Source organism: Plodia interpunctella, chromosome 11 (assembly GCF_027563975.2).
Source record: "Plodia interpunctella isolate USDA-ARS_2022_Savannah chromosome 11, ilPloInte3.2, whole genome shotgun sequence".
Taxonomy (NCBI): domain Eukaryota; kingdom Metazoa; phylum Arthropoda; class Insecta; order Lepidoptera; family Pyralidae; genus Plodia; species Plodia interpunctella.
Window position 1 is genome coordinate 3,146,865 of NC_071304.1, and position 25,391 is coordinate 3,172,255.

General features: G+C 33.6%; 1 protein-coding gene across 2 annotated transcripts in view; it reads right to left on the bottom strand.

Moving 5' to 3' along the window:
* Positions 1-25,391, bottom strand: part of LOC128673763 (uncharacterized) — a 66,611-nt gene that overhangs the window by 23,732 nt on the left and 17,488 nt on the right. For both annotated transcript variants that reach the window (XM_053751847.1, XM_053751846.2), the window contains exons 3-5: positions 7,719-7,936; positions 2,908-3,046; positions 1,942-2,088 (exon numbers count right to left, since the gene is read on the bottom strand). In XM_053751847.1, the coding sequence (XP_053607822.1) occupies positions 1,942-2,088; positions 2,908-3,046; positions 7,719-7,936 (504 nt within the window). The remainder of the gene's footprint in view (positions 1-1,941; positions 2,089-2,907; positions 3,047-7,718; positions 7,937-25,391) is intronic.

Here is a 25,391-nt window from a genome sequence, read left to right on the forward strand (position 1 = left end):
CATAGAAAAAATTCTATACACTCAGCTGTGGGTGGAGAATGTAGAAGAAGATGGATGTATAACGTATTTAGGGCTTAGATATGCTTGTGGACTTGTGGCTTGCGTTTTCTGTGTAATTATTTATACCGATCTCACGGCGTCGATTCGCATCGTGCAGCTATCAGTTGCTCATCTAGGATGCCGAGTTAACGTCACTAGAACGTCCCCGTAAATAAGTTTAAGGAAACTCTACAATATCCCGAGAAAGGAAAAGGTAATTTTTATCATTATCTTCATGTCTTCATCCCTAATATTGTATATTACTTACTCGTTCCTTTATTTATGTGATTTCGTATAACGATGCGATGCGAAATATAATCCTACAAATATTATAAATGCGAAAGTTTGTGAGGATGTATATTTGTTACTCTTTCATGCAAAATCTACGAGAACGATTGTTATTAAATTTGGTACACAGGTAGAATTAAACAGGGAATAACATTTAGGGTATTTTTTAATCTGAAATTCCCACGGGAGCGAAGCCCAGACACAGCTCAACAGCAGTATTACATGAAACTTATTGAAATCTATTAGAAAAATAATCTAAGATTTGTACAATATAAATTTGCTATTTTGAAAACATTAGCTGTATATCTTCGCATAAAGCTACATAGTCAGATCGGGTGGGTTTTTCTTCTTTTCTCTCGAATTTTTGTATAAAATGTTTGCATAAATCGTCCAATTTCTATTGAAAGGTTTGGAGCAGTCATTGTGCCCTGGAAAGTACGAAAAAGGGCCGATTTTGTATTCACAGGAAACGCTCAAGTGTCAAAATCGAGATATATTCAAGCGTGTACCTATGTTTGAACTGAACATACTATATATGTTTGTAATAAAATGTCTCAATCACCCAATATCTATTGAACGTAGGTACTTATAGGTGTTTTTATCCATTTAGGCAATTCCATAGTGTACGAGCACGTACAATAAGTTCATCAAAATCGCAGTAAGCGCGATTTCTATGCAATTATAATTAAAAAAAAACAGTTCGCACCTTACCGTTCAGCAAGCGTACCGCGCGTACTCATTATCAGAGCCCATCAAATTCATACCAAGTTAAGTTTATCAAGAAATATAGGGTCTGATTTATCAGTTATCAGTGACTTTCAATTATAAAACCACATCGTTAGGGTAACTTCCCCAAACACATAGAACTATAATCACTTAATAGATTTCGCGTGAAAGAAAACCTACTAAGCTCGCAAATAATTTTCGTTTATCCAACAACTATTTACATGATTACGCAATATAGGTATCTTGTATTATGTTTTGTACTAGCTATCCGCCCCGGCATCGCACGTGTGCAATATTATGCATATAAATCTTCCTCTTGAATCACTGTATAAAAAAACCCACATAAATAAAAATACATACTAAAAATTTATAGTAACAAACAGCGGCAAGCGACTTTTATTTATACTATGTAATGATGAGTCAAGTATTTATTCAGACTATTGATAGTTAAAAATATTGTATTTATTAATTATTCAAATATTATTTACAAAGACAAGCATCCAAAACAGTTACGTTGAAATCAAATGATCAACTGTGAATTGCACAAACGTAGGCTTAAAATTATAAACGTACGCATTTATCAGTAATAACTTTTCGGCGCAAATTGTCTATAATGAGCAAAATGGCGGATTCAACTGGTTTGTCGATTCTGTTATTAATTATTGTACAGGCTGTATTTTAGTTGATAAATGAATAAATAAATGAACAACACTCAACGGCACACACTAAGCACAAAGCTCGTATCGAGGGTCCGATGGACATAAAAGAGAGATTATTAAAAATGTTAATAAGTTAATAACTTTACAAGCTTTTAGTTAATAAGAAATAAATAGCTTTAATCATTTAGACCGCACTTTGTACATAACATGTTGGTAAATAAATACTTACTTTCCTCTTTGATTCCCCTGGGCTGTGGACACTGTATGGAATACTCTGTCCTGCCATATTGAGCTGAGTATATAGCGACTCTCGAGTGAGGGTTGCAGCTCAGGTGGAGGACATCATTCTCACAGCCCACTTTGCTTCGGAACTCGTCTGTGAAAAAAGCATATCAAATTCAAATTTATTGAATAACAAAAATTAAAAAATGGAATATTTTTTTTATTATGTGTCACAAAATTATACATTTTGAGAGTTCTACTTTATGAGAATTCAGCTGTTATAGTAGTAGATAAATGTTATTAAGTAGTTTTTTTTTAATTTGTGTTAGTTTAATGTACCAATGTTATCCTAAGTGAAATAAAGAAAATTCCATTGTATTCATTAACTTTCAGCTACCAAAAATATTTCGTATAACTTTATCATAGTTTGGCGTTAGTTTTGTATTCTTCAGAAATCGCTTTCATAATATTTCTCGATTTAGTTTCGAAGAAAGTTTTTGTAAGTAGACATCATTGTATTTGTAGGTACTTAATTCTGTTTGAATTTATTTTTTGTGCATTTGTGAACTTTTAAAAAGTTAGGGAACATAAATACCTGTATTTATTTTATTCTTCATCTTCTGTATCTAGCTGTGCTATTTGTTACTCTTTCACGCAAAATCTACTGGACCGACTGTTATGAAATTTGGTACTTACACGGGTACGAATTTAGTATGTGTTATTCCATGTTATAGAATATAACTAGGAATAACACATAGGGTACTTTTTATCCCTAAATACCCACGGGAGCGAAGCCCCGGGGCGCAGCTAGTACTACTATGAACAATAGAGCCGACCAGAGGAAAGTGATGAAAAACAATGTTTCGCTGTGGGGTAATTTTTTTCAAAATTATACCTACTTTTTTCCGTATGACAGCATTATACCAGACAATGGGTGATCCCAGGCAGAGAAAGAAGAAAAAGAAGAACTTACAAGGACGACACTTGTAGGCGACTTCGACGAACCTTCTAGACCCCGGGCAGGGATCAACTCCGAAGGCTTTAGGGCTCGTGTGGAACTTGCACGTTCGTTTCTTCTGGCACGCCTCCACCACGGTCTGCAACAAGGAATACTAAGGACTTCAATTAGCATGCTTGTTCTGTGCGCTTGTGTGACTTTGTACATTTCACCATCGAGTCCATTCGCAGTGTGACTCAGCGAGCCAGTGACATTGCGCCAATGTGACGCAACGACAACCACGCCGCACTTTGATTGGTTCGCTACGTCTCACTTCGAATCAATTAAACCATGAGAAGTGAAAAGCAAACCCACACTTCGTTTGTAGGGGTGGTGGAGTATGGTCCCGCCCGGAAATAAAATCATTACATATTCTGCCGTGTATGTAGTAAAAGTACGTAAGCAGAATGTCGTCTTGGAGGCGACTGAGACATTATAGCCTTGCACAGCGGATAGGCAATAACAGCATTCTTAATGAGAGCTGACGTCTGGAAGGAGAAGGGGAACACGCAATAATGAGAGATAATGTAGAAAATTATAGTGCCATTTTTATGAAAGCCGCGTCCATTTTCATTAAGAGTAAAAAATTTTCAAAAACATTTTTAATAGTCGGACCACGTGGCCAGAGTGTTTTTTGTCTCGTTGAATATTTAATTAGGTAAGTAGGCGCTTTGAAAACAAAAATACAAAACCACAAATAAAATATTCATGGTTGTGTTGTAAATACGACATAGGTACATTGTGTAAATTATATAATTTAATCATTGTATTTACTTATATATTGCTTACATTTGTAAGGAGTTTTGCAATTATTTTTTATATGATGAAGTAAATACATTGATTTTGAAATAATTATTGTAAAATTTAAAGATAAATCGTACCTTCTTTATCTCTTATTGAATGTGTTATAGCAAATTCTTGTGTTAGACTCAATAGAGTCTTACCTCACTGTCTTATCTTAGTCGCCTTTACCTTTAGATCACTTAAATATAAGTCTTGTAAAGGTATTTAACATGACTTTTACGAATGCCATCATGTAGTGGCAGTAGACACCGCAGTAAACTATACCTAATAAATACAACGCTTGTTTTCAGAAAATAGTCGCATAACAGTTCTGTTTTGGCTGAGACGCAGTAAAAAGTGACGTAAACAGATGTAAAGGAATGTATTTATTTTGTATGGTGGGGATTAGAGGGGATGACATAAACATCGACAGCCGACGATAAAACCCTTATTGCCTAAACATATCAGAAAATGAGCCATAAAAGTCGACCAGAAGCAAGAAAGATGCCTTGAGAAATCATCTGTTGGGTAGCATATTGATAGGGGATAAATCTTGGGTTTTTTTTTTCTTAGGGGCTTAAAATGTGGGTTTATTTATGTGGCACTAGCGTTGGCCCGCGGCTCCGTTACGTTTATATCCCACAGAAGCAGTTTTTACCGTATTGAGCAAAATTTCAAGAAGATTGGTTGGGTAGATGAAGCATGAAGTAGAATTTATAATATGACGTGAAAAAGTGCCTGTGAAGGCCTAATTTCTGAATAAATGATTTGATTTTGATTTTGTAATATTTCTCTCAAAGCTACAAATAACTAGCATTTCGAAAAGACCAATACTGAGAAGAAATTCCGAAAAATGACACAAGATTCGGCTGTGATTTTTTAACTGATCGCCTGCCTGACGTCAACCCTCCTTGGGAATGCTATTGATAACTATCAACTGCCTATAATGAGTTCCTTAGTCACCTCGTACGAAGGAGTAGATGTATAATGGTCCTATTCTAGAGTGGAACCACACGCGATAAAACATTCGTAAAAAACTATTATAAGGTTTATTCAATAGATTTCCACAATGAAAATTTCAAAGCGGCCTCGACTCTCAATTAAAATAATAATGGAAACGTTTTCCCAGTGGCTTTCAAAAATCGAACGTTATAAAATTTAGGAATGGCTTTTTATATCTGTGCTTGCAAATTTCTTTACGAAATACCTATTCGATCTGTCTTGATTTCAATTTCTTTTTTGTGCATGTATTATTTTATTAATTTAACTTAATTCAGCTTTTAAATCCAAGTTTTACAAGCTTTTCAAATAAAATCTCGTCAACAGATTATAATGAAAATGATCTAAAAACGACGTGTAAGAAAAGTAGGAAAGCGGACTCCGACGCTCATCGGCTGAGGGAACAACCGGAATTACGCTCAGATGAGAGCTTGTAATGAAATTATAACAAGACCTGAAATACTATATTTTGTCCCATATATCCCTAAGGACAAATAATGGGAAATAATGTAACATGTAGTAGGTAGTACTATAAAGTTAACATATTATACTACAGTGTGTTATACTTGATATACTGGTAAATGTAGTATTTCAGGTCTTGTTATAATATCATAGCTATTATTTTGAATAATTCCTGCACGTAACTCGAGTGATTGATTACACCTAAGGCTGTTGCATTTGATGTATTAGCATCATGTTCTCAGCTGTATTAAATTACAATTTATTTATGCTTATTAAATTTCAGCCCTGGAACAGCTGGCGATGGAAATTAGATGTGTACTTTTAAATTAGATTTAGTATTAGTACTTTTACGACCATGTAAAGCAATTGGGCTATTATACCACCCGTGGGAGTAGTACGAAGTGACTAAGGGACTTATGTCCCTTGACAGTTTATATACCACGACGGAATTCCGAAAAAAACAGCGACCGGTCATAAAATCAGGGCTGAATGATGGTTGCTTTTTTTATGCGGACTCTGAGCCGTGTCACAGCAACAGGGAACAGCTTAAGATGAAAAGAGAGAGAGATATATATAGCCCAAAATTAGTGGACCAAACATGGGTCTGAATTTCCGAGTTTTACGGTTATAATAGAATGGTCCGCGGATCCTGGGCTCCGACTGATTGACTGGGTATGAGAAATATACCGAGAGCACGCTCATAAGGCAGAGAGAGAGTATAGTATGTAATATACAGAGTACACTATTGACAGAGTAAATCTTCGTAAATTCCCCTTAACAGGTCAAACTCAAGTCCAGACACGAGGTAGGTGGTTGTTAAATTGTTTTACAACGCGTTCATGCTCCATGTGCGCGATTCTCATGCTCTGCTGAGCGTCAAATAGAACGTCGTTCAGTACTGAAACACATACCTTCATGCACGAATACTTTAATGTTTTCAAGTATACTGGAAACACAAGTAAAGTCAAGCCTCGGGCTTCCACAACTATTATTGTTACAACTAACCGTTTATTCGTTTAATGTTAGACCGTAAACATAACCTTAAACTATTGTTTGTATAACCCAATTTAAGTCATACATGGAAGTATGACTTAATATGTTATATAAATGTTAAAATGGATTTGTTTGTCGGAGGATTGAGTTGAAGTGATTTTTGGTGGGAAAGTTCGAGAGTTTGAGTTTGAGAGAGATAGAGAGAGAGAGTTTTACTTCAATGAATACAAAAAAAACAATGGAAATGTGAAGTAAGTGGGGGGCACGCGTATCAACATTCTGCGTTATATCGCTGAGCAGTCGTATTTTGTCACTATGCAATCAGCTTGCGCCGTCCTATGTTTTAATTAGTTTCACCGCGACTATGCCTTATAACTAGCGGACCGACTTGGCTTCGCTCGGGTTAAACCATAGTAAATTATACACCTAAAGCTTCCTCAGGAATCACACTATCTATTAAAAAATCCCGCATCAAAATCCGAAGAGTAGTTTTAAAGATCTAAGCATACATAAGGACAGATAGACTTTGTTTAATACTCTCACAGATTACATAATACTTTATACTATATAGTGATTTTACAGTGCGATAAAGAATTATAATTAAAATAAAAAATCTTAAGACTAGAGGTGTTTCATACCACCGGAGAGTAACGGAAATATAGTTTTCCTTAGTCAGTTAATTCTGAATAAATAATGAAGTAAATAACATGGCCAAGCTGTGTTCACTGTTTTATTAACAATTAATTTCTAAAGTACCAAGTACAAGTGAAGTGAAGCTAGTATTAGAAATTTAGTGGATAGATCGTTTGACAAGTGCAACTTTTGAGTTACCTAACTCTATGTGCGTAACAATTTATACACATAACAAGACTATACTTATTCCCTTTGGCTACCATCCAACTTCATCGCCAGAACTGTTCCAAGACATAATAATATTCCCCTAATCCAATTTAAATTACGTACTTATGCGAAATTTCACCTCAATTCGAAGTAGATGAACTTTGTGACGCTGAAGCACCAACGTACTGTGTCAGTTGTGCTTATCATGGTGCCTCTCGGATAAATATGATACCAAATTCGAATCCAGATAGAAATATGTAAATATTTATGCACATACACATGTACAGTTTATTTTGTGCCTACTACTCTCCTTTATACACTTTAACTCCATTTACTGCCACTATCGACCTGTTGAGGAGGTGCAGGTGTAAAAGATAAAATATATATATATTTGCAAAAACACGTGTAAATTGATACATAAAATCTTAAAACACTTAGACTCAACATGCCATAGAGAATGATGTGCAAATATAGCGCATATTTTCTTGATGATTTTATTGCGCTTACATAAAATACTCCAATTAGTATAATTAGTATGACGTGACATAGAATAAGAAAAGTAGCAAATATCAAAGTCCAATCTCTTCAAGTTTTTGAGGTTATATTAGGACAAATCAGGATTTTTTTGTACATATGTTTGTCTTTATGCCCTTCGACTTTCACCGCTAGCCATTCAACAAAACCCTAAATAGATATCAGAAAATTCTAACCTGCAACGCAGCTGAGTATGTGCAAGACGTGTCCCCAATGACTTCCACAGCTACCGGCTGGTATTCCGCAAGTTCCGAGGTACATGAGCTCTGTGACGCTGAAGCGCCATACTGCGCCACTTGTATACTGATCGTGGTGCCTCTTGGACAGATGAGACTCACCACGTCCTCGTCACACGCGGCTTTTTGGTGCGTCCGTAACGTGCTTAGGAGGAGCTCTGTAAAGAATAATAAATTGGTTAAAATAAAAAATGGAGTTTTAGAGAACAGAGATGGATAGTTGGATATATAAACATAAGTACTTGGTTGTGGTTGGTATAAATTAAACTCAAAATTACATATATCATAAATCTTCAGTATTTTATTCTCATACTAAAGCTCATAACAAATATTATAATTGTGAAAGTAAGTTTATCTGTTGGTTATGAAACTTTGTATGTATACTTACTTAATTGTATCTTTATACTTATGGAGAAGGTTATAGGTTAAGTGAGATGCGGGAGAAGCCGCAAGTAAAATATAATTTTATTACGTAGCTTCAAATTAGGCTTAAGAATAAGATTGAGGTATTACCTAATCCCTACCTATTAAGAATGAACAAAATGATTCATCAGTTGAATAATTTTGTTTCATCAGGGAATTTACGATGAAAATAATGACATTTTATTTAGCGACACAGAAATTGACAATATATATATATATATATATATATATATATATATATATATATATATATATATATATATATATATATATATATGTATATATATATATATATATACCACCTACCTACTCATTTTGCAAATAATGTAATTTGCTTGTAATATAATTATCGAACAAAGAACAGAGGTTAAAATTTACATACACAACATAATCGTAAATGAAGGGATTTCTTCCAGTCAACAGTTTTTTTGTGTTAATTTAAAAACCTCATTGCATAAAGAATATTAAACGGCTAAATATGCACCCTTGTTTGAATAGCTTTAAAATATTTTGTACATCCAATAAATACTTGTATCAATCAACAAGAGTATTTAAAATTGTATATCAGAGAATCTGTTTGACGTCTATATAAATCTGAAGGATTATAATTAAGCCCATAAATAACCACGTGTTTGGCATCTGTTACGTTTTAACTACAGCAATTAACGCTGATATGTTTACAATACAATTTTACAATACTCGGACCACACACTCCTAGGATCGTAAAGAGATTTAAATGTTTAGAGTGGACTACGCCGTTAATAAAATTATACTTCAAGTTATTGTTCAAATTTTATATGCGGCGTTTTTATGGTTAAAGATTAACACCATAATCGAAAAATGTTTTAAGATTTAAATACAAAATATTTTGTTACATAACTAAACTAAATAAATTCATTCCTTTGATTGAAATGGTTAAAAAAGGTTAGGTAAAGCAAATTATAGATACACTAGCGGCCCGTCCCGGCTTCTGTACCAAATTTCATCAAAATCGGTCCAGTAGTTTTGAGAGAAACAAAACCACAAATCTTTTCTCTTTATAATATTGGTATGGTAGTATGGTTGTTTTTAATATAAAGTTTATAATACCAAGTTTCTAATATTAGTATGATTATGGATTTGCTCAGAACTCCACAGTTCTAAGCAAATTCAGTCCACACTGGAACTATCAATATCACATAGGACACATTGTCGTTCTGCAAAAATTTCTTCAAGGCACGGCCGCTAAATCTAGTAGAGATTTTTCTCAACCAGAGTAGCCCCTCCCAGTTCCCTACATAAAAGCATAGAGATAAAAGTATTTAGAGTGGACTCGGGTGATTGCTCTTAACAAGGGGTCATTAAGGAAGGCTATAAATAAAACTATCGTATTTCATTTATGAGATGTATGACGAGGGTCGTAATAGCTCGCACGTGGTACAAGACGCGATAGCTACGGTCCAGATCATAGGAGGTAGCGGTGAGCGTTGGTAATTCTCTCTTTTTTTTTATACTACTGAACAAGCAAACAGGCATACGACCCACCTGATGGTTAGTGGTCACCACAGCCTATGGGATTCCTGTGATATATATATCTATCTCTCTCTCTCTCGCTCATCTGGGTGCTTTCCCAGTTTCATAATGCGTCTTAGCCAAGAGTCCGATTTTATACTTTTTCTCCTTCACTACGCTCGGTCTTCCATATAAAGTTATCAGATCACAGCACAAGTTATCTGTGACGATATCAAGCCAGCACTTCTTAGGTTTGCTCCTACAGCCAGAACTGAGCGGTAACTATTCTAGCGTAGGTACCTATATAATTTTTGACGACCTCGGTGGCGCAGTGGTAAAGTTCTTGCCACTGAACCGAGAGGTCCTGGGTTCAATCCCCGGTCGGGTCATGATGGAAAATGATCTTTTTCTGATTGATCCGGGTCTTGGATGTTTATCTATATATGTATTTGTTATAAAATATAGTATCGTTGAGTTAGTATCCCATAACACAAGTCTCGAACTTACTTTGGGGCTAGCTCAATCTGTGTGATTTGTCCTAATATATTTATTTATTTTTATTTTATATTTATTTATATAATTTATGAGATGTATGCTTCGCATAATAGCTTGCACGTGGTATGAAATTAATGTTATAGGCAGTAAATGCGATTATTATTTTTTGTTGTTTTTATATGTGACTTATATTTGATTAGATTGATTACAGATATAATTATATTGCATATGATACAAGAATAAGATGCGAGAGTTGGAGTGCAGATCATAAGTATTAGCGGGTACGATAATTATTTACATCAATAATAATTACACCATCATTAATTACATCATATTCTATTAGTAATTACATCGTATAACGTACACCGTAAGAATTTCGATACTTGTGGAATAGATATTCAGTATATTTTTATCGTGACAGGTAGGTTATTCATGGATTTCTGGTCTCAAAAGTAAATAATAAATTATATTGGAAAAACAAAAAATGATAAACGAGCCCCAAGAGACCTACATTGTTCGGAATTTAATACGACTTTATTTTATTACTCTTGAAAATATATTTTATTTATTCTGCCAGAGATCACAATTTATAACAAAGTCAGCTCTAAGTTTTCTTCTTTTAAACCACGCAGCGGTTTTTAATGCAATTTTCACTGTTTTTTAGGCAATTCATTCCCAAAATACATATATAATAATCCCGTGCGAAGCTGGGCCAAGTCTATTATTATAATATAATACAGTATGTATTATGATGTGCGTGTGCGTGTGGTCTGAGGGCCCACTTCTTGAAATTCTATGAAATTATGCTTGGGATTTAGTGAATATTCCAAAAGAATTGTGAAAGTTATTACATATTATTCTATCTTTCATTCTTCTTTTCTTTCTTTCCTCATAAAACAGCACGACGAAAAAAGTCCATTGACTGGAAAGAAATATAAATTACATATTTAATTTTGATAAAAAAATATTGACAGCGATACAAGTAATAATTTTTTAAATAACTATATCATATAATAATACATGATATATATATATATAATACACTAGGGACTATATCATATACAATGCATTTATTTTTTATACTGTACTTAAGTTATTATCTGAAATAAAATGAATTAATTTTTATTTTATAGTGAATTAAATCACCATCAATAAATTTAAGAACGAGGTTCTTGTCGATGGCCTGTTTTCCATTAAATATTACAGCGTATTAAATAGCTGCGTTGAAATAAAATTTCATCAACGTTTATTAAGAATTAAAAATCAATAAATATAAATTGAATCGGAAACAAAAATTGTGCCACACAATATCTGTTCCGCTGCGGTTAACATGCATCTTCTTAAGGGGAAGTACTCACTTAATGAGAACCGAAATGACGGAGACACAGTTAGCGCGCCATTCATCTCTGTCACAAAATGTTGGATAGCATTTTCGTAGGAAGTTTGGTTGTTGAGTGATTTTATAAGAAAGGTATGAGAGTTGATGATCGAGCCTTTGAATTTACTGGTTATAATAACTTGATGAATATAAGGCCGCTCGTTCGTCGGAAGGTTGTCGTAAAAGTCATGTCGAATGCCTTTAGGCGATTTGAATAAAATCGGACATCAATGCTAGCAATAACGTACTCGTAAAAAAGAAGGGCGCTCTGTACAGTCAACATCATATTTATGAAGCTTCCAAAATTATCAATATAGGGGGCTTACCATCACCTCTTAACGCAATCCACTTTACGACCTAAACTGAACTGCATCGCAAATTCGTACCATCGACTTAATTTTTTGTATGAATGCGATTCATTTTAGGTTTCTAAATTGAACTGAGTTGCATTGGAGATAAAAAGAGACAAAAAATATGTAGTATATTTTTTGTCTCTTTTTATCTGACTTAAACCCACAACATAAAGCAGTATGAGTAAAAGAAATGCATAAATCAGGAATACTATGTAAATAGTCCTGCAGGATGTCCACATAAAACACATATCAGTGTACAAATAAAAGTCTCGACCGAACCAAGAGCGCCGCGCCGCGGCGAGGCAATAAAAAGCTAATTTTTTCCCCAAGAAATTCGTTTTTGGGGATCTGTATCGAGAGAAAATTTACAATTTTTATTTATTTATTTATGTAACGCTATGCGACTGCAATATTATAACATAAATTTATTTAAGTCAATTCAGTCAAATACCTTGTCCATAATCGTATCATGAAAATTGCAATTTAAAAAAAAAATTTTTTCTCCATGAATGTAAATTTAGATTACTTTACTTTTACAATACTTTACATAAATTAATTTAAAAATATATACTATTTAGTTTTTACTCGTAATTTCATTGTTTTAATGAGTTAGGTATAGTTCAACAAACCTTTATATTATTCTTCCCTATAATATTCGAGTAGGTGTTTATTTTTGAATGTTTTAAATATACTGTGTCTGATATTTCAAATACCACAAGGAAAATTTGTTTCATTCATGTTTCATAAAGATCAAATGTTCTCTAACTATTAAAATAAGCAAACTCTTAAAATAAGCAACAATAAAAACTGTTCTTCATTACTTCACAGTTTCTGAAGGCGCGGAACCCGCTTTGTCATACCGCCTCACGCTTTACCATCTTTTTTTTTAAAGCAGTTGTCAGCTGGCGTTAGCCCAAGACTGCATCCACTCCACCCTTGTTGGAAGCGTGTACTTTACACTATTTTTAGAATAACATTCCTCTTAAATACTTAAACATTGTCTTTGAGAGGCACCAAGCCCATTTATTTTTGAACTACCCCTTAAAGATTTATTTTCAGAAACAGTTAACTATTGTGTGGCTCAAACACGTGGTATTCGTCCAGTTTTTTACTCGTGAGTTAAAATTTGATTAAATCATTGTAAATTCGCCGCTATTACCATTACATATAGTTTACAGCAGGATAAGTTGAGATGCGGTTATCTAAATAGTTATTATGTAGTTAGTGTAATTACAATTTCCGCCTGTGGAGATGGGCCAAAATGTCCCAACTGAGATTTGAATTCATATTTGTTCACAATTTCATAAGACCTGATTTGAATGAACATTTTACGTCCATTCATTTTTATTTCTTTAAACCCAAAATTATTTATTTTCCCAGTCACCATACCGTGCAAACCAACAATTATACGGAGTTTAAACTGACAGATCTATTATACGAGGCCTCCATTAAAAAGAGCATTGTGATTTAAAAAGTAATTGAGGAAAACCATTGGGCGTAAAATTCCGCAAATGGAAAAAAGTTTAAAATCTGTTATCCATTTGCGGGTAACGAAACGAGTACCTACCAGAAAATAAAAAAAACTTTATATTTATAAGTGTGTCAGCTAGACAACGTCAGATTATGTCAACATAAACTTAGAATCATGGAATGGTACCACGAAGTACTTATTAAATCCATGCTTATAATACAAATGTATATTTGCCATTAAATTAGAAGCAAAAAAAAAACTTTTTAGACTAACATAACCGTAGTGTGTAGTGAGCGATCATCTCAAGGCCTTTATTATATAGTTTTCATCTCCGAAAGGCCTGTCTGCGCTTTAATGGATTTTGATGAAATTTAGTCAGAATAGCTAAATAAAATCTGTCTGTTGTCTGCTGTTGTCAAAAACTCTGTTTTTGCTGCGAAACGAGGAGTTTTTATTTATTTTGCTATATAAGTATTTTGGGATGGAATCTTACAACTGAATTTTGAAGCGGATATCTTCAACCGATTGAGCTGAAATGTCGTAAACACGCTTAGACACGAAATGACAATATACTATTATGATGAGCATGACCTGATGGTACACCTCGGAATGGCTCCCAGGAAGCTCCTCAACGGTTTAGTTATTATTAATTACCGTGATAACATTAATATATACCTTCTGAAGTCATTGAATGCGACAATTTTTATGCCAATCGAGTAGATTATAATTGAGTTCAATAGATTATTAACAAACATAACAGGACGTGAAGATAATTATTAAATTTAATACAATATCATGTTTATTTACGCGGTTTTTTTGATTATGTTCGTTTATTGAGATCATTTAATCCAAAATATACATAATCCGAAACTCTAGACGTTTTATTCAAACATGAATTTAGGTACCTAGCAAAGCTGTATGCTATAATAAATAATAGGGACAAATCACAAAGATTGAATAAGCCCCAAAGTAACTTATGTTATGGGATACTAACTCAACGATACTAATATTCTATAACATACATATACATAAACATCGAAGACCCAGATCGATCAGAAAAATATCATTTCCCATTTTGAACTGATCGGAAATCGAACCTGGGACCTCCAGTGTAGCAGTCCGGCGTGATGATTAGGCCACATAAGTCGGCAAATGTATATGCCAACATAAAACAACAATTCTTAGAAACCGATTTCATTTCTGTAAATATTTAAACAACACTAACTTAAATAGATATAACGAGAACCATTACTTAAACTTGTTTATAACAATTGTCTTTTGAAGTCCTCTTTATTAATGTTCAAGGAATCACTCAAAGTGGCTTTACGATCGGAAAAAAATTACAAATGTCTACTTTTATGTACCTATGTGGCATGTTGGACCATGTGTGCCGTGAAAACATTTTTACGACTATGCGGCGGAAATAAGGGTCTGTTTACACTGTCCCTTAGGGTCATGTCATTTGCGTTGTTATAGTTATTGTAGAAAGTACAACTTTCATTATTATTCCGTTTCACAACTACCGAGAAGTGAGATTGTATAATATTTTGTTTTGTCTATTTTCACATTGTTTATTCGGAAGATACACAATCTTTTTAGTTGTATGGATTTTTTTTTTGTGATTGAAATATGTTTGAAATGACTTTGAATTGATATTGTAAACATTTGATTAATCTCAAGGCCATTACGTGGAATGAAACATATACACCACCACCGCTTCGAGGTAGAAAGTCGAAATAAAACCAAAAATATAGTCCATCGTATAGTTTTCTTTAGGAGTCTTTCTTTCTTTCCTTTTGAGTGTGTTAATTACAAAATTGATATCCCCTAAAGGCTAGATTTGTCATGACTTTTACGATTAGGTACCTACTGCGTCTAGTGGCAAATATTTGCATAAACACACATACATACACTAATGAACTGAAACTGTCAACCAGCGTGCAGGTTTTCCAACGATGTTTTCCTTCACCGGAAACAAGAAGTAGTCGATGAAAACTACTATATGCAACTATACTTATATACTATTACGTATTGTTACATTTTATTTGATTAAGCAATACCCTTACAAAACATTTTGTATACGCAAAATACAACACGAAAATGTTTTATCGTAATAACAGCTATGGCAGTCCTGTGTCCGCCAAGTGACAGAATGAGAGAGCGAGATAACATATGCCTGTGACATGTCTACAATGGATAGATATAATGCGTTTTTATAGTCCATTCATGTGACAGGATTTTAAAGTCATGACATTTATAGCTAAGAGTGATTCATAGTAAAAACCCTTTTAGTAACAGAGAGTGCTTAAACACGTGTGGATGTATAATATTTACTAGACATGGGTATACAAACTGTGAAACATAAAAGGTTCTTGCTATCCTAGTAAGGATCACTTCTGACCTGGATAAATAAAACTTTCGTAAAAGACTATATGAATGAAAATACTTTTATATGAGATTTTTTTTTTCAATATAAAATAAAATAAAGAAATAAATATATATTGACAAATCACACAGATTGAGCTAGCCCCAAAGTAAGTTCTAGACGTGTGTTATGGGATACGAACTCAACGATACTATATTTTATAACAAATACATATATAGATAAACATCCAAGACTCATCCAAGACAGATCATTTTCCATCATGACCCGACCGGGGATCGAACCCGGGACTTCTCGGTTCAGAGGCAAGCACTTTACCACTGCGCCACCGAGGTGGTCAAATATCATATGAATATCAAATATTTTTAGGCCGAAAAATAGAAATTGTCTCAAAACTTAGTTTACCATATGCTAAAAAGTGCACGAAAGAATTATCAACCTCATAAAGTAATAAATATAAAAAATAAATATTGTTTATTTCAGACAAACAGTCCATATTGTCATTCCCTTAAAATAAACAATACAAATATTAATATAATAAATATTTTAATGTTCACAATAAAATAAAACAGATTACTCGGAGAATAAAATTTATTGACGTGACATAGCTTCAACAAAACGGAGTACCTCATATTAATTTCCAGAACGTGTTGCTAAAGCTAATGTATGTACCTCGTACTTTGAGCCCTGACCTTTTAACCCTGTGTCCTTTAAGCCCATAGATTCAGAACCTAAGAGATAGCTTAAATTGACTGTAATGAGATTGTAATCATTGTAATCCCAAAACACGGCAATTACTCTGTATAAATAGACAGACAGTGAATGCTTGTTTACGTTATATGCTACTGGTACTTATATGCTACTGCGGCGACCCGTTCTGGTTTTTTTTTATTTTTATTTTTATTTTATTTTATATATTTGTGTTAGCAAACGATTACACTCATAAAACTTAATCTAGGTTGACAACATAATGTTATTTCTAAAAGTGCAACCAACAACGCTATCCACAGATTACTAAATAGAATTACCTACGTGTGTTGTTGAACAGTCAATATTAAAGAACTGTAACTAAAAATTTAAAAAAAATGCAGAAGTGTTTGTGTTGCGTAACATATACGAGTAAGTACTTACAAAATAACGTATTGAGAAAAAAAACTGTTTAGAGCTAAACAAATTAACTAAAAAGAAAAAAAATAAGTTAATGATTCCATTAATCTTTTTTTTAATCTGTACTGTGAAAGGAAAAATATGTCTAAATTGCTGCAATGATTATTATACTCGTATATATAAACAAGCCGTCTTAGAGGCGCACGTACCTCTGCTTTTGTTCTACAAGGATCTAAGTGGAACAAGCGAGGCGCACGCGCGGCTCTCACATTGGCGGATCGTGGCACCGTATATCTAATTTGGTTACAAAGACTTGAAGAGTCAAATTTGTTGTTACATATTCTGTACAAGATCATTGAACTGAGATATAATCGCCTGGAGTCTAGGCTCAATAAATTGTAATGTTGCAACAGTGCATCATAAGATAAGTGAGAACGGGTACATCTATAGTGCGCAGAACGAAGAAATTTACGCTGAATCTTTTCTAAACTTTCTATATATTTATCATAAAAAGGATTCCATATGGGCGTTGCATATTCAAGCTGTGATCGAACTAGTGATCTATACAAAGTCAAATAAGGAGACATTCGTTTAAAATTACGAGCCGCTCTCATGACGAAACCATACATTTTATAAGCTTTGTTAGCTACAGTAGTGACATGGACGTCGAAATGAAATTTTGAATCAAGAATTACGCCTAGGTCTTTAACTGAACTTACTTTTTTCAAAGTTGTATTATTACTTTTTATTTAATTACCATTTTTTTCGAAATTTGGATAACTGCTTCCAAGGGAAAAAAATCAACTCCGATCGGGCAGTCCAAACCGCCTTCAAAGATTTTATTAATTCCCGTCCGAATGGTTTTTTTAGTAAAGGGATCAATGCCTACCTCTGATATGTCAAAAAATGCATAGAAAATAATGGTTCTTACTTCTATTAAAAAATATATTCGACTTTTTGTTCCTCCCATACAAAACGCCAATTTCATATGTACCTAATGTTATAAATGCGAGAGTTACCATACCATTGAAATTTAGTAAACGGGTAGAATATAACGTGGAATAACATATAGGGTAACTTTTAACCCGAAATTCCCATGGGAGTGAAGCCCCGGGGCAAGCTATATAAGTTATATAAAAATGTAAAATAGAGGTATTAAAAGCGTTCAAGAAAACAAAACAAAACATGAATGCCATAACTATGAGAGGATAAAAGTGTACAAACCCACGATAGATCAAACGTTATTTTTCTTTTAGACAGTTATCTACACGCTCAAATTCTTCTATTTTGCATATCTGGCCATTTCGAACTTGGTCCGGTGCAATTTATGTCTCGGTTTCTTTGCCTATTTCCCATAAATTAATGTTTTGTTGAATCATATCATAAATTGTTTCATGCCTAGGTACTTGTTTAGCGCAAAAAAGAATGGAAACTTTTCAAGTTTTCAAAATTTTTATTTTAATTATATAATATTATATTAATTTAAATTATTTTTTACACTATAAATCAACTTTCAAACGAAAAAATAAAATGAAATCGATTCGTATATTTCGGAGATATGATGTCACAGACATACAAATACACAAAGACGTAAACATTGGGGGTTTAAAATATTTAAAGGTCAAATGTCACAAAAGTGGAATAATATGTAATAATGACATAAATACTACCATTTGCAGTAAGATAATATTCTAGATTCAAATATGATTTCATTAAAATATTAATTACAGCTTAAGACTTAATTAATGACTGTGTTAAACCTCAGGCTGTCGTCATTTGAGTCAAGAGGTTCAAATAAATTATTCCTTATTGTATTCTTGTCAATTATATACTCGTATATAATATTAAATTCTTAAGCCTACTTATTGTATTTGGCACTGTTTTCGCGAATCTTCAATTTGTGTCTATATAATATTAACAAGACTCTTGTCTTGTCAAATCAGTGTTATAATCGTGTTTCATGTCTACAATTTATACAAACGAAATTTCATTGGAAACACAGTCACGAGGAGCCGAGCGGATCGCGGACAGCGAACATCGAATCGATTCGAAGTGAGACACAGCAAACCAATCACATTGCAGTGTGGTTGTCGTTGCGTCACAATGGCGCAATGTGATTGGTTCGCTGCGTCTCACATCGAATTGATTCGATGGTGAGATGTGAAATGCAAACCCGCACTTCGCCCACCGGTCACAGACACTAAAATGCTCTGAGCTGCGAATTTGCTTCACATTTTCTTTTAAGAAAGTCCATATCTTTCTATCATATATAACTATTATTTTTATTAATCTATGTTTCTCCATAGTAAGAGGTGTGTTATTTTCGCGATAAAAAGGACCCAATGTGTAACATAGGGCATTTTTATCCCGAAAGTGCGCGACTTCTGTAATATTCGGCCAGTCTACGACACCTTATAAATATAAGTAGTTGGCGCTATTATGCATAAAAACGTAAGTATTCTTTAAAATAATTCTTTTTCTTTATTGTCTTCTACGTGCAGACATACTTAAATTTTTATTATAAGTATAGACGTTAATAAAAAAAAATCGTCTGTAGTCTGTGTACGTGCGCGTGACAACCTGAGATGAAGGCCCGGAATAAACATTGACAGGCGAATCAATACAATCCTTTTGATATGAAAAAAATATTCGATATTCTCTCCCTTTTTTATGAAAAGCCGGAAACTTTGTTAGTATACGCAAGACATCTTAAATATTTCCGTGAAAGGCAATATTTTTAACCGACTTTAAAAAGAGTGGTTCGATCCTTGCAGTTGCGGTGCTGGTATACCTCATTTTTTAGGGTTTCGTACCCAAAAGTTTCGTAACCGTAAAATTGAACCCTATTAAATTTCACTCTCCATCTGTCTGTCACCAGGTTGAATCTCATTAACAGTGATAGTAAGACAGTTTCACTGTTAATGACTGTTCTTTTGCCGCCATAACAAGAAATAACTAAAAACAGAATTAAATTCAAATTCAAATTCAAATCATTTATTCAGAAATTAGACCTTCACAGGCACTTTTTCTCGTCAATCTTTAAATTTATAGTTATTTCTCACAAGCTAGAAACTACTGGAAACTACTGGCATTTCGGAACGACCACTGTTGTTTCTTACAAAAAATTTTTTTTTCTTTTCTTTCTAATAATATATAAAATTACATAATGTACATAGTCAAAAGGTATATCAAAACAGGTTATGATTGTGATCCGAGTGCTGATTATAATATATATATATATATATATCGATGTGAAACACAATTAACTTACATGAAAATATATGAGAAACGAGATGACCAGTTCCCTCTGGCAGCACCCGTTCACGAGTTGACGCATGGGACAGCCATCGCGTAGCTCAACCATAATAGAGGGAACCTCACGACCCGGCCCACGACGCCACCACCAGATTGACCATTTGAGTGAGCATGACACACTCGATTCCCATGACTTCATAATTACAATTCTTATTCGTCGAAATAGAAGTATAATTCAGACACTTGAAGATCACAAATCACGTACATGTTTTACAAATAAAATTTAAATGCCATACGAATTATTATAACAAAATTCAAAATTGTGAATAAAATAATAAAAAACAGTAAAATAAAAATTAGGAGATCATGTGTGGAGTGGCAAAGTTGTCGGGAGGATCCAAGCGTTTTTATCAGTCAAATAGGCGTTAATTGTGTAATACGCTTTATCCATTAAATTTTTCTTAACATAAATTTTAAAATTTTTCATTGGCAGATTAATAGCCTCTGTTTATTGAATAATTTTGCACTTTGACCCACGAAAGACCGCCGAACCTTTTTAAGCCTGAATCTATTCATACAAAGTTTGTGCTTATTTCTAGTGTTTACACTATTTACTTCGTTTAATTTTTTATATAAATGTAAATTTGATTTGACAAAAATAAGCACATCAAAGATATACTGACATACCACAGTGAGGATGTTAATTGATTTGAAGAGTTCTTGAAGAGAATCTCGAGGTTTTAACCCATAAATAAAACGGATAGCTCTTTTCTGTAATACAAAAATTTTTCCTATGTCAGCTGCATTACCCCAAACTAATAGTCCGTAGGACATAATGCTATGAAAGTAGCTGAAATACACAAGTCTAGCTGTATCTATGTTCGTACACTATAAATATATATATAAATAAATATATAAGCAGTCTCCCATACAAGAGGGGTGATATTTTTGCTCCTTCTTGCTCAACAATACGCAGACGCTTGAAATATTCACAGAATATTAAGTTATATATTCACTTTAAAAAGAAATATTTAAAAACAAATATATATATATATACCTACAACAGACTGAATGATTTTTTGCCGTTTTTATACATAGTAAATCATAAATTAGAAAACTTCTTATGACTTTTTATTGAATACTTTTTAAAATTTGAAATCGTAATAGACAAAAAATTGGATATAGAGAGATTAGTATAGACTTTCGGATTTCCAAAGTTATATTATTATTAATTTTTGTAAACACGTGTTATGAAAAAGTGGTACAGTCAACAGCACATCAACCTACCCAAATTAATTGCATACTCACCACTATTACCGCGCCATAGAGGTAAATGCAAGGTAACTTGATGTGCTGTTGACTGTACCTACACAATAGAATATTTGTCTCGTTTACATATTATTTATTTTTCTAATAAAACTTTAGCCACCGCTTAAAATACAGTTTCTATTTTGAATTAAGTTCATTTTCGTAAGTCGAACATCTACAAAGAGATTAACTTGACTCTAAAAGCACTATAGCTTTAAGCTTATACAAACAGTGACTCGTCGCCATCCGCAGCTAGAAAGCTGGAAAGCTCTAAGTGGAAACTTTAAGAACAAACGTAATATTTTTTGTTTATTTTTAGCAACCGCGTTTGTATGTCTGCAGACTCGTCGAATCTACTTTCGGCACAAAGACAATGCGTTTAAAAGTCGGTATCTTTTAACTTTTTATTTCACTAAAGAACTATAGAAAACAATATGCAATACAACTAACAAGGCACTGCTAAAGCGTCAAATTTAAACTATACTTACTATACTCGTATTTCTTTCAAAGCTACTAACATAAAACTAATAGTATTTGCAATGATTTTTGCTGAGAAAAAATGGCGAAACAAACTTATTTTAGATCGCAAAACCGCGGACCGTGTAAATATATATACGTATTCGACTGTAATTTAACGACTGGCTGTTATATCAACCCTCATTGGGAATACTTCGTTGCCTCTCAGCTTCATGGATTTTTTCTTCTTTATGTTTCTAGAATATACTAGACTGCATTAAATAGATCCGACAATGTGTTTAAAATATTCTTCACATCAAAGAATACATCAATTTCTGGTCCAACGAAGCGTGTTTGCATGTAGAATATTTAACATATTCGTACATGTTCACAACAACATACCATTATTTCAAAGCTAATCAAATCTATTTTTGATATATATCATTATATTATGTATTAAAAATACATTTATCAAGTTTATATATACATAACGCCAATATTATTATAATATTACTATTGGCCTTGTATACACTTGATCTATTATTAACATCTATAATAATATATTATATTAAATATATTTGTTCTTATCGCAAAATGGCCTTTCCTAACAGCCAGAAATGTATGTATAATATTACATCTAAACCAATATTATTCTCACGTTTTGTACGTACGAGTATATTCAGTACATACACGACATTTTATATAGTATACACTATACATGACTAACGTTCTTTTGTGACGAGCAATAAATTTAATGAAAGTAATTAATCTTCCGCTGAAAGAATGTGTACAGCGTATCCCGGAGTCTATAGATTGTAAAAATCGATTGTTTCCCGTTTTAAAGGATAATTTTCTTGAAATATTCCGTTTTGTTAACAATTTTCATAATATAAGGTAGTAAACATACTTAAATATTTCAAAGGGTTGATTGCACCAGTCTACTTTAACGCTAGCTTTAACCTGCGCACAATAATGCAAAGTTCTTCATAATTAACTAATCGGCGGCGCGCAAGTTAAAGTTAACCTCAAAGTTGACTGGTGCAACTCATACTAAGAAAGTTGCGTGTACGGAATCAGTACACTTAATCGCGCTCTGGCTAAATAGGTTATAAATAGCATACCACAGCATAATCAGAAGTGGGATTTTAATCTACGAACCAAGGGGGATCACGAAGCTAGCTTTGGTACTATCGTTCTGAAGACGTGTGGCTTAATGTCGTCAATAATTACGATCAGGTACATAATGTCTACATTACCAAAATGACTCCTGTCTCAAACGTCTACTTTCCCATTTGGGCCGCTTTATACATAATGTCTACATCTATTTTGAAACTTTCGCGTTGCATAATTATAGTTAAATGACAGGTATTAAACGCGCACATACTTTATATTTCCCAGACGTTTAGGACCTTGTTACAAAGGTCCGTGGTCACCTGGCGACTGACTCAGCAAGCCAAGGCGGCGGCGACATCAGTCCGGTAGAATCTTCTTCTACCGCCATATTATTTTTTCGCCGAGTACATGTACTGTTGTTTAATATGTGGTCGTCCAAATCAAAAGGGACCTTAAGGCACTCGGCACTTTATAGGCACTCGGAATTATTGTCGTTGTTTTTGTATTGGAACCACGGCAATAATGACCTAAGTGCCAACCGCCATAAAGTAGCTTTTGATTTAGACGACCACATATAATGTTTACTTTACCAAAAAGACTCCAGCGTGCTAATAATCTGATATCTAAGAATATCGAAGACTGCGCGAAGTGGAGGAGTTAAAATAGAGAAGCGGGGCCATGGGCTTCGATGCTCCATGACAGCGGAAGAAACTGAGCAAAGGCTTTGATAAAAGAGAGAGAGTGTATATAATCGCCATAACTTCTTGAGGTGTATTTCACTTCACCCTACACTTGACTCGACTCTTGACGTAGCAGTGATGAGACGACACTATAAAAAAAGTGTTCACTGTTGGATCATGCTATCGACATTCAACACTTTACAAAATGCAATAAAGTTACATTTAAAAATTAAAACCGGTTAATGTATTCATTAAAAAGTATTAGGTATATTTTCTTCGGGGAACTAAGTACGCTGTAATAAAGCTTAACGTACAAGAAATCTGTGCTATTTGTTCGCTTCAGAATGAAAGTAGCACAGGGCAGTGAAAATTCAACAGCTTACACTGTGAAATTTCCCCTTAATTCCCTCTTAAGATCCAAGAAAAGCTGTTTGGACAAATTGCTAAGGAAGAAACCGTTCTATAAAAGTACTAACTACAATTACTGAAGTGTAAAAACATTCCGCTAAGTATATTCGCAAAATGGGATCTCATAAGATAAAATGAAAAAACTTCTTCGTTTATTATGAAGTAATGGAATGCGTGAACATGAACACAACATTCAGCCATTTCAAACATGTAAGGTATGTCAAGTGCCGTACGATCCGCGCTTTAAAATAGGACCAACACAACCAATTCTTATTTTCCGATGTCAAATGTCGTGAAAGATGACTTGAGGAATAAAAAGCCCTTACCTATGATTTGACTTCAGACAGGTGACCGGTCATAAAATAATAAGTAGAATTTTTATTTCGTAGTTTATTTTCTAAACCAAGCCTGGGCTTTAAGGCGTCACAACGGAGAATAAAACTAAAACCACGCTCAGATAAAAGATAGATTTACAAGAAAAAATACATAAACGTCTTTTGTATTCACTAAACATCCATATGAATGAGTCCTTGAACAGCTTAAGCCTTCCAATAGTGCTGTTTTGGGAACTATTGTCGAAATGTCGAGTGCAAATTTGTGTTTTCCTGAAATAAGAGGGTTTTTTGTTCCGTGAATTGATTGCGACTGTGGGATAAGGGGAATTCAATGAGGTCTTACAATAGGTTTTTTTTGCTCCGCGATTTTCGTTTTTGTCTGATTTGCTTATTTTCTTCGAGCACTACGTTACATTACGCTTATTTTTATCACGTTTCGGATACACCGCTTTCTTGTTTGTGTGAAATTTGTTGACGTTGTGCTAATGGGAAAACAGCCTTTGTTATATTTGAGCCAAAAATGGAACGTTTTTGTATTAACATACACAAATTAGCAAAATAGTAATACGTTCCTGTTACTAGAATGATCTCAAACGATTCATATACTCGTGTTTTTACAAATAAACAATAAATTTAATAAATAAATGAAGGTAAAGTTTTGATAAATAAATTGTAAAATGTTTGGTAATTTACGTCTTACGACCTCCGCCACCAACCTCGTCTCCTATGTGGAGGTCTTGGGTTCGACTGAACGTGGACAAACATGTGTAATTACAGATATTTATCTGCGATTCTAGGTGTGTTGATCCCGTTTTTGTGTTTGTGTCCATCGGACCCTTTGTAAGCACTAAGCTTATATTAGGTGTACAGCTATTGTTGTTGTACAGCCATGTACACTAAGCTTGAATGTTATCTGTTTATTAATACATTTTACTGTAATGCCGGCAAGAAGGTAAT